The sequence below is a fragment of the Ovis aries genome, chromosome 23, assembly GCF_016772045.2.
Source record: "Ovis aries strain OAR_USU_Benz2616 breed Rambouillet chromosome 23, ARS-UI_Ramb_v3.0, whole genome shotgun sequence".
In the NCBI taxonomy this organism is placed as follows: Eukaryota; Metazoa; Chordata; class Mammalia; order Artiodactyla; family Bovidae; genus Ovis; species Ovis aries.
In genome coordinates, this window is record NC_056076.1 from 20,071,233 (window position 1) to 20,087,400 (window position 16,168).

Consider the following 16,168-nt stretch of genomic DNA (forward strand, 5'->3'; position numbering starts at 1 on the left):
CTGTGAACACTTAGGATCAGGGAGAGGGTAGTTGCAGCCATCAGCCACAGTCAACGGGGTCCGCCATCTGGCAGGAGGCTACCCAGGGAACAAGGCAGGCCTGTGATGTCGAGGCCAAGGGAGAGGCAGACCATCTGCCCAAAGGGGACCTCGTCTCCTTGTGAGGAGGTGGGCTTTAGTCCCTGGGCAGGGGAGTCTCTGAGGGGTTCCCAGCAGCTCCTGGTTCAGAATCATCCTACTTCCTGCAAGGAATGTGGGGCAAGGCAGAGCGAGGGAACCGTCCAAGTGGAGGTCAACAATGCCTCCAAGAGGGTTGGGTTCCAACCTGCTGGTGCAGAAGCTATTGGAGGCTGTGAGCCTGGCCCTGGGCAGAGGCAGTGGTGGTCCTGGAGCCAGAAAACCCAGGGAGTCAGCTTTGGGCTGGAGGTCGTGCGTACCTTGGGGACAGCCAAGGGCCAGAAACCACGAGAACCCAGCATGCAAGGGGAAAGAGGGTGGTGATGGCAAGAGGGATTCTAGAGTTGCCTCCATGGGGTGCAAGTTGAAGAGAAGGGGCTGGGCAAAGTCTCTGGGGGTGAGCAGGGGAGGGGAGAGGGGCCAGTGACTCTCAGGAGAACCCTACCATCAGGGGACAGGGGTAGGCAAGCAGAGGGGCACAGAGCCGGCAAGGGGGGCGGGCAGTAGAGTGGAGAGTGAACCCAGGTACTTAGCACCTCATGCCCATAACAGACACTGACAAACACACAGCCACCCACACCCACACCACAAGCACCATCCCCTCTGCCACCCATGCCCTCCAAACACCTGCAGTCTCGCATACTCACTCAAGTGTTCACCCCCACCAGGCGCCCCAGCGCCCAGGCACACGTGATCACACTCACACCTAAGCCTGACACACTCATGGGCAGTGCCCGTGACCCAGAGACCCTGGTGTGTTCCAGGAGGAGGGCCATGATCGATGCTTATTAATGAAGCTGCCCCGGAGATGGCTAATTGATGGCGGTGTGCGGCTGTTGTCTGGAATTTAACCTGATTCATCATTTAGCCTGTTGGAGGCTGGAGCGCTGTGTTAATTAATGCCAGGAAAACAGACTTGGATGAGCTGGCCGTGCAGGCTCGTATTAGCAAACGGAGAGCAAGGGGCAGAGGCAGGCAGTGGGGGGAAGGGGAGGGAGAAAGAAGGAATGGTTAAATCTAAAGCCCAGAGACAAAACAAATTCCAAATAGCCAATGTCGGCGCTGTTTCTAGGATGACTCAGGTTTGCGCTTGGCTGGCATCGTCAGACTGGTGTGGGACTAAGAGCAATTTCCTCTAGATTTGTCATTTTTGTGGTGTGGGCTTTGTTTTTTTCCTTTATCTTGCTTAGGGACTGTCCCTCCAGGCCTGAGACTGAGCCCCGTGAGACAGGGAGGAGGGGTCCCGGTTTGGGGGAGAGCGATGCGGAAAGCGCCCTTTCTGGGGTGGGTGCTCATGGGGGTGGGTGCTGAATCTAGTGGCAGGGTCCAGAGTCCAGGGCGGCCTGGTGGGGCAGGTGGTAGAGGAGGACTCAGGGGCGGGCTGCAGGGAGATGGGCGAAGCAGCAGGGAAGGTGGGCCACGGGCCTCCATCCAGCCCCCAGGGCCAGGCTGCCCACTCCCCTTCTCATTCCTGCCCACACAGAGGAGGCCAGGTCCAACTCAGGAAGGCAGTGGTTCCACATGGGCTGGGAAAGGTCAGACCCAGCTGGACAGAGCCCCATGCGGAAGGCCCAGAGCCCCCGAGCCCCCTGGTGAGGTGCGTGCATGCTCAGGGTTGGTCCGCACAGCTGAGGGAAGCCTTGGGTGCTGGGCTCGCCTTGCCCTGTGGAGCTCTGCTACCTGGGCTGATGAGAGTAAAGGAGGGGATGGTAGGCTGGGAACACTTCCTCTCTGGTCACTAGAGCTGGCCAGGGCAGAACTGCAAGAAGAGCGTGCCCCACCGCTGTGATGTGGGAGCAGGAACCGAAACGCCCCCCCCCCCATCCCGTCCCAAGCGGAGCAGAAGAAGGGACTTCCAGGTGGTGGGTCCCGGCCAAGTGCAGGTCTAAGGGGCTGAGGGCGGAGGCACCCTGCGTGGCTGCGGCCCAGGAAGGGTGGGCTTGAAGGCCTTTCAGCAAAGCCCTTGTGCAGACTGGGCCGTGAGCTCCCTGGGGAAGGTCTGCTGTGCCTGCTTGTGCGGGGATCAGGGCAGAGCCGGCGGTGGAGAGGCTCTGGGGGATGAGGAGTTGGGGGAGCGAAGCGAGTGCTATCGTGTGTTTGCTGAGCACCTGCTAGACACCGGGCACTGTGCTAAGAGCCTCACAACTGCGAGGTTCTCCACACTCTGGGGCTGAGACCCTAAGAGGTCAAGTGACGGTCCCACCTCATGGCACAAGTAGGTGGCGGAGCTAGGACCGACATCCAGGTCTCCCAAAGAAGTCAGGGCTCGTTTCATCCAGAATATCCATCTATCCACTGCTGGTTTTTTGTTGTTTTTTTTTTCATCACACCCCCCCACCCCCACACTGAAGAGGGTTAGCGACCCAGCCTGGCCCTGCAGGCTAATGAGCTTCGTTTCCACGGCAGCGGACGGTAATTAGGACCACAAGGTCCTCCCACCCTTGCCAGGGCAGCTCCGGCGCCTTGGTGCGAGCGGGTGAGACGGACGCGGGGCTTGGAGACAAAGAGACAGGCTGCCCTTGGCTGTGTGGGCCTGGGAAGCCCTGGTCGCTGGGTAGGGGCTGAGTCCAGCCGCACCACGACGTCTCTGGGATCTCTCACTGCGCCCCCTCCCCCAGCCTCACCTGCCACAGCCCCGAGAAGCACCCACCCACGCAGGGGAGACCTAACCCACACCCCACGGGCAGTGGTCGGGGGTGGGGGGGACAAGGAAAACTAAGAAGCTCATGGGGACCCCTCCCTTTGGAAACAAGCTGGAGAGACCTTAGACCAACCCAGCGGAGGGGGCACCTCCTTTGTTTGTACCCAGTGGGTGAGGGGAAAGCATTCTGTAAACTTAGATTCCAGAGAGCGGAGAGGGCGGAGGCTGGGAGAGAGGCGGGGGAGAGAAAGAAAAAAGCAGAGGGGAGGGGAGGGGGCCGCCCCAGGCAGTCCCACCAATAGGCTCCTTCAGCGCCGCCGCTGTTCGCTGGACACTGCGGAGCAGAGCAGCCTGTTGCTATGCAACTGCCGGGGGCCTGCTTGTGGGGCTGGACCACGGAGGATGTGCCGGTTGTACAGACTCCCGCGTCCTGCCCCACCCCCTCACTGCGGGCGTGAGCTCTCCCCCCGCCCTCCACCTGCCCACAGATGGGGAGGAGACCCAATGCCGAGACAGCGCTGGCCGTTCCTGATCTAAACGTCCCCCCCACCCGCCCCTATCGGGCGCCACTGCCCCGTGCCCGCGCTGCGCCCTTGCTCTTTCCCAGACCGGCCCTGGTGGAATGCTGTTACTGCCAAAACCTGACGGGGTCGGGCGGGCGGCTGGGGCGGGGGGGGGGGTTGGGGGGGGGAGGGGGGGGGGGGGGGGGGGGGAGGGGGGGGTGGGGTCGGGGGCGGACACCACTGCCCGCAGCACAGTCTCAGACCCTCCTGTGTCCACCTGACCTGTCTGCACATCGCAGTCCCTGCTGCCTGGCACCCGGCTGGCTCTTCTCCGAACTCCACCCGCGTGCTCCGCAGTCGCTCCTGCCCTGAACCCCTCCCCTCCCCCCATCCTCCCCACCCCATCAGTTTTGTTCCCCTGGCTTATCTGGTGTCCCAGAGAATGGACGGAGGTAAGCCTAGGCGAGTGGTCAGCCCCGGTTCTGGAGCTGAGGAGGACTTGAGCAGTGTCACCCCCCGGGGTCACGCGCGCCTGCCATCCAGGCACATGGAGCCACACAGGCACACTCCTGTCCTGACGGTCATTAAGACACTCGGGCCCCTGTGCTGCTTCTCCGTCACTCTCCTCCATCCCCTCAAAGGCCACTTTGGACGGCAGCAGACCGCACTGAGTCCAGAGGCCGTGACTGGCAGAGTGAGAGGTGTGCCTGGGGGGAACCGCGCCGCAGTCCCCCTGGCAGAGGGCACAAGGGCTTGGGGCTCTTTTTCAGACAGGTGAGGATGAAGGTGAAGGATGGGAAGGATGAGGGTTCGATGTCCCTACAGTTGACCCGGAGGTGACCTCCTGTGTTGTGTCAAGGGACAGGCCAGAGGCCTCTGCTGGCAGGCGCCCCCGCCCTCGACCACCACCACTTGAGGGGCAGCCGTGAGCTGGACCATCTAAACGAGGAGAGGGGTGAAGAGCTAACAGGGCCTACATGCCTGACCCAACAAGCATCAGATGGCCTCCTGAAAGCGGGGAGTGGGGGCAGAACCAGATTTATTAAAAATCTTATCTGGAGGGTTTGCATTTCAGTGGGCTGTGGATTTGCATATTTTAACAATAACCTCCGGGTTCTTCTGTCTGGTCTGAGCTCACTGGCTGTCTCTCTAAACCACGATCACTGCTTCAGTAAACCCTTCTTAATCCAAAGGTACAACATCGCCACTTTGCTGGAGAAGGAAGGATTAAAGGCCTTTCTCTCTGGACCAGAAATAGGGCTGTTCGGCGGGTGACCACTTCTGGCCTCTGGACCCTCCTGCCGCCAGGGTGTGGCTGAGGCAGGAGGGAGCAATGCCGGTTACAGGCGCATTAGAGGGTTCAGTCATCCATCTGTTGGTGGCTTGGATGGTAAAGAATCTGCCTGCAATGCAAGAGGCCCGGGTTTGATCCCTGGGTCAGGAGGATTCCCTGGAGAAGGGAATGTCCACCCATTCCAGTATTCTTGCCTGGAGAATTCCATGAACAGAGGAGCCTGGTGGCCAAGTCCATGGGATGGCAAAGCGTCGAACACGATTGAGCAACTAACACTTTGATTTTTCATCCATTTGCTCGGCGAGCATCTGAACACCTACTGCGTGCCAGGTGCTGTGGGAACAGAACTGTGTGGGCCTTCCCTCATAAAGAGGAGACAGACGTTAAACAAATAAATCTACAAATTGAGAATTGTACTGGTTCATAACTGTCCTAGGTTATGGCAAGGCAGTGAAAAGAGGGGAGCTTGAAGGGACCCTTCAAGGTGGGGTTGGGGGAGCTGAGACCTGAGGTGTTGGGGGGGGTGGCCGGGCAGCAAGCGCCCTGCACCCACAGGCGGGCCTGTGACCTGTCCTCATGCCCTGGGAACGGTGCCACCCTCTGGCCTGGCCAGAGTCCCCTCAGAGTCTGGTCTATGAGCAGGGGCTTCAGCAAAGGCGCATGTCACTTATGCAATCACTGCAGGGTGTCCTTGAGTCAAAACTTTATGATGACAGCCAACAGGATCCCTTGACTCTCTCCCCCCTCTATGGAGCAAACCATATGCGATTTATTAAGGAGGTAATTAAAACAGTGTATTTACAACAAGCTGCAAATAGTGTGTGCCACTTCTGCCAGGCCCCTTCCATGTCTCGAGGGGACTTCAGGAGCCCTGGGGCAAGGGATTCATCCTTTCCTTCCAAGGCTACTGAGGGCCTACTCTGCACAGCCCGGAGACTCCAGGAGCCTGGGATTCAAAATCTGCCCTCTGGGGCTTTAAACAAACAACTCCTCCATTCATTAATTTGTTCATTACGAATTGCTAAATGCGGCAAAGGCAAAATCCAGGTGGAGGGCAGGGTCGCTAAAGAGCAGCCCACCTGTGGTCCCCGCGGTCCCATTCAGGGGCTCTCTTCTGTATCCGTACTGGATGATTGCCTCCTCATTTATACCAGAGGCTGGAAATTCTCAGTCCATCCTCCACAAATTACCCAGAGGTCATCTTTAAGAGATAAATCTTTTGAGTAACACTGTTTCTGGAGCTTGTGCACAGTTCCACCTGAAAACACGTGATGGTCAGGGAAATGTCTGATGCCTGAAGATAAGCTTGCAAGGTGATGGGGACGCAGAAAGGCACCGTGTTCAGGGCGGCCTCACGGGCAGCCCCCGCCCCTTGCTGTCACCCAGGCCTCCACCCTCGGAAGGGTCCCATCCTTGGGGTTTAGTCCTCTGCAGTTGCCACCTTGAAATTCTTATAACATCATCTTTGAACTTGGGTTTTATAAGTGTCGTCCATGGCGTGAAGAAGCCCGTGTAGGGGGGCTGGGGGACTCTGCTTATGATCGATTCTGCCTCCCCCCTGCCTGATCCACATACATCCTGGTCCTCACGTGCAATCACTCTGCTTTCTAGGCCAGCCAGCAATGGCTTGGGTGGAGTTTAGCGAGGGTCGGGTCAGGCCCACTCTTCCTGTGGCCCCCCCTGGGCTCACAGCGCTGTGACATGTCTGTCTGGTCAACAGAGCCCTTGTCATAGCAGGTGACTAATGCATCTCTGAAACAGACTTTAAAATACCCTTGAGGGTCACCTGCCCATGTGGGTTAAGGCAGAGGGGCCACGGGCAGAAGTGAAGTCTAGCCTGAGTGCCCAGGGCTCACCTTGGGCTTGGTTGTACCAGGTTGGTCTGGAGTCAGTGGAAAGGGGAATCCAGTCCACCCCCAGGGTACAGCACGGGTCTGGGTTCTTCTGAGGGTCTCCATGCCTGAGGGGACCTTCTCTTTCTTCTTAACCTTCCTGAGTCTAGCTTACATTTCTCTCCTCAAGGCACCCTCCAGGCATTAGCCACAAAAACGAAATTGTATAATTTTGGTGATTCTGCACAGGAGTTAAATGTTCTGATGTTTGCATTTAAAACTGGCATCACACAAAATAAAGATGAATGGTAGAATCCATGCTAATACTTTAAATTTTATATTTTTCTTTACTTAAAATGACATCAAATAGCTGAGTTAAAAAAAAAATACCATGACAAGTCAAAAAAGATAGAAACCATGAAAGAAAGGGAAAGCTTTATATTTTAGTGCTCTATAGATGCCTTTTCCCTTGCTTTTTGAATAAGTGAAAGTGTTAGTCGCTCAGTCGTGTCCGACTCTTTGCAACGCCATGGACAGTAACCCACCAGGCTCCTCTGTCCATGTGATTCTCCAGGCAAGAACACGGTAGTGGGTTGCCATTCCCTTCTCCAAGGGATATTCCCAACCCAGGGATCTGACGCAGGGATAGCAGCTGGGTCTCCAGCACTGCAGGCAGATTCTTCACCATTTGAGCCCTGCGAATTGTCTCTTCCCAGAGCAGAGATGCGACTGGGGTTGGGGCACCGATGTCCGAACAAGCCCAGAACGCACGGTCTGCTTCTTCACCGTCTCCGTGACCATCGTGTGTGCTAGGGTGGGGGACAGACAGCATAGAAGCTGAGGTCTCTGGGAGGATGAGAGCAGATGGGGACAGAGGAAGAGTAGGGGCCAGGTTTGGGGAGTGGGTGGGTGCACACAGAGCTAAGAGCTGCCTCCAGTGCAGGCTGCCGGTTTGGACAGAAGAAGAGTCAATATTACCAGAGGACTTCCCAGTTTGGGGAGATGTGAGCCCTTTGGATGAGCAGGGAACAGCGTACCACCAGGTACCCACACACCCCAAAAGGAGCCAGAAAGGACCCTTGGCTTTGAGGCTTGGACACCCACCCTGAAAGTACATCCAGGGGCTCAGCTGCCACTGGAGAGCACGCTGACCATCTCCATAGGCCACCACAGTGACCCTGCTACCCCCACCCCCAGCCTCACGCAGGGCACTGGCCCAGCCTTTCCTGGCTCACAGATCGGCAACAACGTGGAAGCTGACGTCTTTGAGGCCACTGCACTAGTCTCCTCCCTCATTCAATTCCAGCCCCAGCCTGAAGGAATTCCTTCATGAGGTCTGTGATGTCACACAAGTACTACCCAAGCATGGGTGTGGGTGCGCGTGTATACACACACACACACACACACACACACACACACACTCACACTCACACTCCAGGAGACGAGTCCTGAGTTAGGGTTTGAGAGTCTGTGAGTAGGAAATCAGGTCCCTGCTGTTGTTTGAGAAACATGTGACTCCCCAGTCTGTCACACACACGCACACACACACACACGCACTCATACACACACATGAGAGAGAGAGAGAGTGTAGCATAGGCCACTTGTGGCCAGGGGGCTGAGAGCTAACCAGTGAAGTCTTACCGGAAGGACAGCGAGTCTTGTCGAGGAGAAGGAGGGTGTGGGTGGCCATTCCCTGGTGGCTCGGATGGTAAAGGACCCACCTGCAAAGCAGGAGACTTAGGTTCAGTCTCTGGGTGAGGAAGATCCCCTGGAGGATGGAATGGCAACCCACTCCACATTCTTACTGAGAGAATTCCATGGACAGAGGAGCCTAGAGGGCTATAATCCATGGGGTCACAAAGAGTTGGACATGACCGAGCTACGGACACTTTCACTTCACTTTTTAATTTTTTTTGGATGAGTGACAGCCAGCTTTCCAGGCTCTTTTTTATTTCTGAGACAGCTCTTGGTCAGCTCACTGGGGCCTGGTATGAAGCAGGGGGCTCAGGATCCTGAAAAGACAGGTGGAGGGGGACCCAGCTCAGGGGCAGGGGGCCCAAGGGATGCTGCGGACAGTCAGGGCTGTCCCAGTGAAGCAGGGCGAGTTCTGAATGTCCCCAAGGCCCTTACCAGCACTGTCTTAGGCAAGGACAGGACAGTAAGGGACATGGGGATGGGGGTAGGGGCGGGCTCAGCTCGCCATGCCAGCCCTCAGGAAGGTGGTCATAGCTAAAGCAAAGTGGGGTGAAGATAGCCCCTCTCTAGGCTGGTGGCTGAACACCTGAGGCACTCAGGGGCCCATGATCCAGGCTGGCCCTGCTCTGGCGTGGTCTCATCCCCACCTCGCGGAGCCCCTTGCAAGCCCAGGGAGAAGAGACACAGAGACAGGGGCGTGGCTGCCACGCAAGAACAAGCCCAGAAGCACAGCTGGAGTTGTACCAGGAAGGCAAGGGAAAGGGTAACTGGAGCCACAGTGGTTAATCAGGGCCGGCTTCCCAGGTGCAGAGGGAAGGCCCAGCACCCTGGCCCACAGGGGGCAGCAGAGAGCCGCAGAGGTCGGTGGGAGGACCACGCGGCCCCCGAGCAGAGATGAGTGGGGTGTGGGAGAGCTAGAGGGTGTTAGGAAAGATCTGGCTGGCCTGTCCATCAGTCTTTTTGTCTGCCCACTGGCCACAGTCCTCTCCTTCCATGGGGACCCACGCTGGACAGACAGGTGAAGCCTTTGGACTAGCTCAATCATCATATTTATTCTAATTGTATCGTAATCGTCCCCAAGGAGCCCGGTTCAAATGAGCTTGACATTATTAAAATTTTAATGCCCAGTTTTCATAGCTGAATGAATATTTAAAGGGTATGTCCCAGCTTAAGTTATGATGATGAAGAAATTAATGGAATGTCTTGTTTAATGCATGGATATGTGTTGACGCAAAAAGTGGCAGAGATGGGGAGGGGGAAGGGAGACCCAGCCAGAGCAGAAGGGGCCTGGGAGGGAAGGAGCCCTGCCGCCCACCCTTGGGCGGGACAGGGAGGGCCCCAGTCCTGGGCCAGGACCACTCGCTCCCCCTGAGGGTGCCCCCCGGGCTGGAAGCAGGAACGCAGTCGATGACAACGAAAGTTAGCAATGTCCCCAGGAGGGTTGACCCCGGAAGCATGAGGGCGGCTTCATGCTTGACCTGTCCTGCAGGCAGCCCAGCTCAGGTATCAGGAGATCCAACCTGTGCTGAAGGCCACAGGGGGCATGGGGTGATGACCACCAGGCTGATGACCCTGCCTCCAGCCCCAGGCCCACCCAGAAGGACAATATCATGGCTGAGAGGGACGCCTGGACAGAGCAGCAAGGGATGGGTTGAAGGAAAGACACAGAGACTTAGGCTCCAGCATCCTCGACATTCACCTACAAGGGACGCCCTGGGGCTCATGTGGCTGAGAGATCCAGAGGCCACGGTCAAAGTCAGAAGGGCAAGGAAGTAGCCCCCGCCCCTTCTGCCTTCCTCCCAGAATTCTTTCTCCCCCTCCACACCGGTCATGCCTCGCAAAGCCATCTCTGCAGCATGGTCTGACCTCCCCTCCCCAGGACAGAGGCAGTCTGAGACAGGGCCTGAGTCTGGAACAGGGAAGAGAGACTGGCCAGAGAAGGGAGGTCTCCCTTCAGGCCGGAGGCGTTGGTACAGAGCCTGCTAAGAAATCTTCCCGACTGATCCTGACACTTTATTTCTGCTGAGAATTAAGAAAGCACAGGCCATATTTTCTCTCTCCATCTAGCCAGGCACTCCCTGACATCCCCGTGAAGGCTGTGTGGATGCTGACCATCCCTAGATAGTAATGGGATATGAAATATGACCCCAGGAGCCACAGGTCCACGGTAGCCAAGCCAATTCTGCTCCACCACCACGGGTGCCTGGCCCACAGCCGAGGGCAGGTGGGAGGCTGGACAAGCCCCTGGGTCCTTGCCGCCAGGATTCCAGTGATGGAGGGTGTCTGGAATCACCGTCCGGGGCTGGCCGGCTCAGGGAGGGCTAGTGAGGGGCGGGGGGCTAAAGGGAACCAAGCCTGAGTCCATGACCTGGGGCACAGCATTCACAAGCGCCCAGGTACCAAGGACAGTGGGCCAGTGGCTGCTGCCTGAGGGTGGGGCGCCCCCGCGGGGGGAAGGCTCCAGGCACAGGCAGATTCCATCTACCTTGTTTACTTTACCCTGGAAAATGGGTCCCCTCAGAACAGAAACAGTTGCCCCCGCCCCAGCCCTTGTCAATCCATAGGACTCACCCCCTCTGCTCGCGCAAAGAGCAGGCTTGCAGCGGGGCTTCATGCAAAGTCCCCACCTTCAGAAACAAGATGGCAGGGAAGGTGTCCTCCTGGGTCTCCTGACCTAAGCTTTTGGGGTTGGCCTGGGCCCGCTCTGGCCCCAGGGATGAAGTCTCCTCTGTGGGCTCCTCCCTCCCTCATCTCCACAGCTGCAGAGCTTGTCTGACTCTGGCGCACACACCTCTGCCTGCCTCTGCTCACCCCCAGTCCTCACTGGAGAAGCCTGAATCACCCCACCGCCCTCCCCCCCTGCTCCCTGCTCTTCTGTTTTGAATTTTCCCAGACCTTCCCCAAGCCTGTTAGGCCTGGTTTCCAGCATCTTTGAACACTCAGGCCAGTGTCCAGAGTCCTGGGTTCATCTTGATCACCATTGACCACCTGTGTGACCTCAGGCGAGTTTCTTAACCTCTCCAAAACTCCGTTTCCTTGGCTAAAGTTTCCCTATTTGCATACACCCTAGGGGAAGTGATGTTAGTCCGACAATATAATTTTGGAGCAGCTGTTTGTGTTCCTGTAGGTGTAACAGGGCAGTAGCCCCCGTGCAATTCAATGCCCAAACTTGACTGTACCATCTATATGGAAAAGGGAGAATTCCTGCAGGGCCTTTCCCCCTGGAGTACCAGAAAGACTTCAGGATCAAGGGCAAGAAGCTGGTGGGGCTGTGAGAGAGACACTTTCAGGCCAAAGGAACACACAGGGGAAAAAAAGAGCTGGGCCATTAGGAATGGAATGATACAAGAGATTGTGGGAGCCAGATTTGTGGGGCTAGGCTGAGGAAGCTGTAGTCAATACGATGGCCCACTTGCCCCTTGCCAGAAAGACATCCTCCCTTCGTCCTCTCCTTCCAGAGCAACAGTGCAGTGTATGCTCACCTAGTCATGTCCAATTCTTTGTGACCTATGGACTGTAGCCTTCCAGGCTCCTCTGTCCACGGGATTTTCCAAGCAAGAATACTGGAGTGGGTTGCCTTTCCTACTCCAGGGAATATTCTCAACCCAGGGATCAAACCCATGTCTCTTGCATCTCCTGCATTGGGAAGTGGATTCTTTACCACTGCACCACCTGGGAAGCCCCCCTTCCAGAGCAGCTTGGGGTCAAATGAGATGAAATATACCAAGACCAACTCACCCTCGTCGTGTTAGCTCCATGCCTACCAACCCTGGCTGCATCCCAGACCTCCCACTCCCGGGGCTTAGCTTTTCATTGGAAAAAGACAGAATAATACCTTCCTCAGAGAATTATAAAAATTACATAAGCAAGAAAGCCATAGAAATTCACCCAGGAGAGTACAATGGCCAGAACTGGGTCCAGGTCAGCCGTGGGGCCTTTCTGGAGTAAGAGACCATTACAGCTCTGGGGGGTGTGAACCGGGGGAAGGGGTGTTCCAGAAGCGGAGAGAGCTTCGGAAAGGGCTGGGTGTGGAGCCTCCGAAGGCATAGAATGGAAGAAGGCATAGAATGGAAACCGGGGGGAGAGCCCTTCTCCCACAGTCAGATTCCTGCTCGGCCTCCTGGATCCTTTTCTCAAGGACTGGAAAGGAGGTGGTTTATGGAGGAGCCAGGGCCCCTGAAAGGAAGCTGAAAATTTCCTTATGGCCCTCTTTCTTCTCCCTGTGACTGGAGGTCCCTGTACCGCACACTTAACTCTGCTGGCAGAGCTTGCATACCCAGCACCTTCCTTTCCCTCAGCTCCACAGGGGGCACCAAGTGGGGACCTCTGAGCAAACAGTGGCACCCAGCCCTCTCAGTGCACCGGCCTCCCAGCATCCTCTCTTGCCGCCTGGCAACCTGGCTTCCTGGTCCTCTACTCTGTGCCCTGCCTCCCGCCTATGTCCTTCCTCGAGCGACTCTGCCCTTCCCCAGCTTCCTCTTCACCTTGCTGAGTCATGGGCCCCCACGCTCCCCTACCCAGTCGTCTTGACGCAGCCAAAACTTGCTCAGAATCCTAGACCAGGAGGAAGCTTGCCACGGGCTAGTCCAGCCGCCTCCGGACACGAGGGGAAGTGGCAATGAAAAGTCACCTGGTACAGAACAAAAGGCCCTCAGATAGCCCTGGCAGACCCGGGTTCCCAGGCACATCCTGGCACGTGCCGCCCCGCCTCAGCTTCTGCATCTATCAAATGGGGCGTTTAGTACCTAACTGCCTATCGGGGTGCGTTTGGGAGAGAAATGTAGGTAGAATGAGGGATCAGGGAGGTACGTGACACGCAGAAGCACGGGCAGAGACACAAAGTTCTATTCCATTTGCGCGATTACTCCCGTTTTTATTGTCTGAAATATCTTGGGACCTCAGGGCCTCCTAGCCCATCCTATGCCTTCGGCAGCAGGATTAAAAACAGGCTGCGGAGCCTTGGATCCTTGGAGTTGCGAGCCCCCTAGTGGCCTGAATGAGGCATTGCATGGATCCTCCCGAGAGGCCGGCAGCTGGAAGATGGGGAGGCAGGCGGTTCTCTGGTGTCCTCCTGGCACCCGGACGTCACAGGAGACGAATAGCTGCCCATCCCGCACATACCGCCCCCACCCCACCGAGGGGACAGCCTGGCTGCAGTCTGGAGCCCCAACCCTGAGCTCTGCTCCAACCGGGAGCTGCGAGGCCCGGAGCCTTGGGCACCCCTGGGACCAACCGCCGGCGTCTGGGGGATGGCACAGGGGTGGGGTGCCACTCGCTGCCGGGCCCCAAGCTAGGAAGGAGTCAGTTGCGGCCAGAGACCAGCTCGGCAAAACCAGCTGTGTCCTGGGTGGACCGACATCGAAGTTAGCAAGAGCCCCTCACGGCTGGCAACACCTCAGGGTCTTCAGTCCTGAGACACCCTCCTGAAATCAGGGGGGGTCCTAGGGACCGCGCTGGGGAGGGGAGGGGGCGGGGCTTTAGTGGAGACCCTCACGCGCGGGTGCTGGGGGCGTGGGTGTCCGCGTCCGAGGAGTGGGCGTGTGCCGTGTCCCTTGAACACTCGCGCACCTCGGGGTGCAGGCGCGCCTGCTCTAATGCTGCCCACTCTGTGCTCTGTTACAGATGAACCGGCCGATCCAGGTGAAACCGGCGGACAGCGAGAGCCGAGGAGGTAGTAGCTGCCTGCGCCAGCCCCCTTCACGTGAGGGCCCACTTGTCTCTGCCCCTCCCTTCTCTCCGGCCCCGTCTTCTCCCCTCCTGCCTCCCGCTTCACCCGAGGGCCCACTTGTCTCAGCCCTTCCTTTGCCTCCATTCCCGCCCCCATCCCCACCACCCGAGGGGTTGCAGCGACTCCCTGCCGCCGCCTCCAGCCCCCTGGGGACCTCTTGGCTGGGGCTTGGGACGGGGCTTTGGAGCCCTGGGTGGCTGGTGTGGGGACCAACTGAAGAGGAGGAGAATGGATTGGGGTCTGCATTTTGCTGGGGTTCCTTCCTCTCTGTGAGTCAATGGGCAGGATGTCCTCGGTGCTCCACTGCCCCCTTTAAGACAACCAGAAGGGCAGGCCCGCCTCGGTGTCAGGAAGGAAAACCCCACTGTGATGGGACGGGACTGGCTGAAAGGGCACCAGGATGAGAGGGAGGAAATGGGCTCCAATCCTTCCCTGGCCATCCCAGGTGATGCCAGTGGTAAAGAGCCTGCCAGCCAGTGTGGGAGATGGAAGAGATGCAGGTTCGATCCCTGGGTGGGCAAGACTCCCTGGAGGAGGGCACGGCAACCCGCTCCGATATTCTTGCCTGGAGAATCCCATGGACAGAGGAGCCTGGTGGGCTACAATCCATAGGGTCGCAAAGAGTTGGACACGACTGAAGTGACTTAGCACACATCTGTGGTGGGAAGCTCAGGCCAGATTGGGCAAGTCTGAGGAGGGCTGCCCTTGGGGTGTGGGGCCACTCCGGCCAAGATGCTGGACCTAGATACAGGCAGACAGACCGATGTCTGGAAGGGGCCAGAACAGAAGGACACGCACAGCCTCACCCACAGATGCAGGCCCCGCTCCCCGAGGGGACGCTCTGTCCTCTCCACCAGCGTGGCCTCACCCTTACTGTACACAGAGGGTGGACCAGGCCAGGCTCCAGCTTCCTCTGTCAAGCACCCACCATCCCGGGTTCTGACTGGGCACTGTGCCCACTCCATGCCCACGCCAGCACCCTCTGCCCCTGGGCCCTCCCTGACTGGGCCTGGACAGTCATTCTCAGCTCAGCTGAGCACTGAGGAACTTCTCTCTCCCTCCCCCTCCCTCCCCCCAAATTTTCCAGGAAATTAAGAGCCTGAAGTCAAATAGACAAAAGCTACTTGCAAGATTCAGAGTCGAGCTCCGTGTCCTGTAGTGTGGCCTCAGGTCACCTGCCCACCTTGGGGGATGTCTAGGGTCCCTCCAGCACAGGTCGCTGCCCTCAGGGGGCCCAGCAGGGCTCCCACCTGGGTACAAGGTTTCTGTGGCCCTCCGGATGCAGGCCTCAACTCACGCCAAACAGGCCAACCGGTGTCCTGGTGCCACCCAAAGGAGCCCCATGCCCCTGAGACTGTCCCGTCCTGGGGAGCCCCATCGTGGAGGTGGAGACAGGTCAGCTGGAGAGCAGAAATGGTGCAGATGTGAAGGCTTGCGTTGCAGAGACCAACTGATTCACTCCGGCTCCTGCCCCCTCCTGGCAGCCCAGTTATTCGCCTTTCTCTGCACACAGAGGCTCCTCAAACACCCAGGGCCAGGCCTCCAGCAATGTCCTTGCTGTGCGGCGGGGTCTCACAGAGGCAGCGAAGACCCCGGCCCTTTGGGGGAGAGCCATCAAGTAAGGGAGGGAGCTCGGATGGCACCCACACCCCCAGAGGAGGGGTCCCCAAGGTGGGGGCAGCCAGAGGCCTCAGAGGAGGTGGCACCTGAGTTGATTGAAGGAAGGTACATTCCACACCTGGGGAGGTGGAGTGGCCGGAAGAAGGCTCAGTGCGGGGAGGGCCTTCCACCACCACCACCAGCTCAGAGCCCCGAGGGTTTACACCAGGCTCACAGCCCGTGCTGCGAGGCCCGCGTGCTGAGCTCCAACACAAACCATTTCTCCCTCACTTGCCTTGGAGGCAGCCACCCTCCGACTCCAAGTTGCTAACCTCATCTCCTTTCTCCCATATATCTCCCACGTTAACACTTGCCCCAAACCAGATTAATCAGCTTTTTTATCCTTCCTGCGGCAGCAAGGGGGTGGGGGTGGGGGCAGGGGAAAGAGAGCCAAACCTAAACATCTATCTATTAATTGCATATTCAATATTAGACAGTGAGATGATCCTGAGTCAGCATCATCACCAAGCTCTTTGGAAAAAAAAAAAGAAAGTTTAAAATAATTTAATATCCATTAAATACTTCTTCTGTGGAGGGAGGGGAATGGGGGAGAGGTGGGCATTAACAAAGATGAAAGAAATGGGAATCGGAGACGGAGACAGAGGCAGGGGTAGGAGGGGGAGGGGAGGAGAAATCCAA

The 16,168-nt window shown here is 57.7% G+C and overlaps 1 protein-coding gene across 50 annotated transcripts in view; it reads left to right on the forward strand.

The window, feature by feature from the left end:
* Positions 1-16,168, forward strand: part of CELF4 (CUGBP Elav-like family member 4) — a 317,087-nt gene that overhangs the window by 227,435 nt on the left and 73,484 nt on the right. For 26 of the 50 annotated variants that reach the window (XM_027961001.2, XM_027961003.2, XM_027961010.3 and 23 more), the window contains exon 3: positions 13,765-13,843. In XM_027961001.2, coding sequence (XP_027816802.1) covers positions 13,765-13,843 — 79 coding nt within the window. The remainder of the gene's footprint in view (positions 1-13,764; positions 13,844-16,168) is intronic. The other 24 variants (XM_027961005.2, XM_027961006.2, XM_027961007.2 and 21 more) reach the window with 1 other exon arrangement.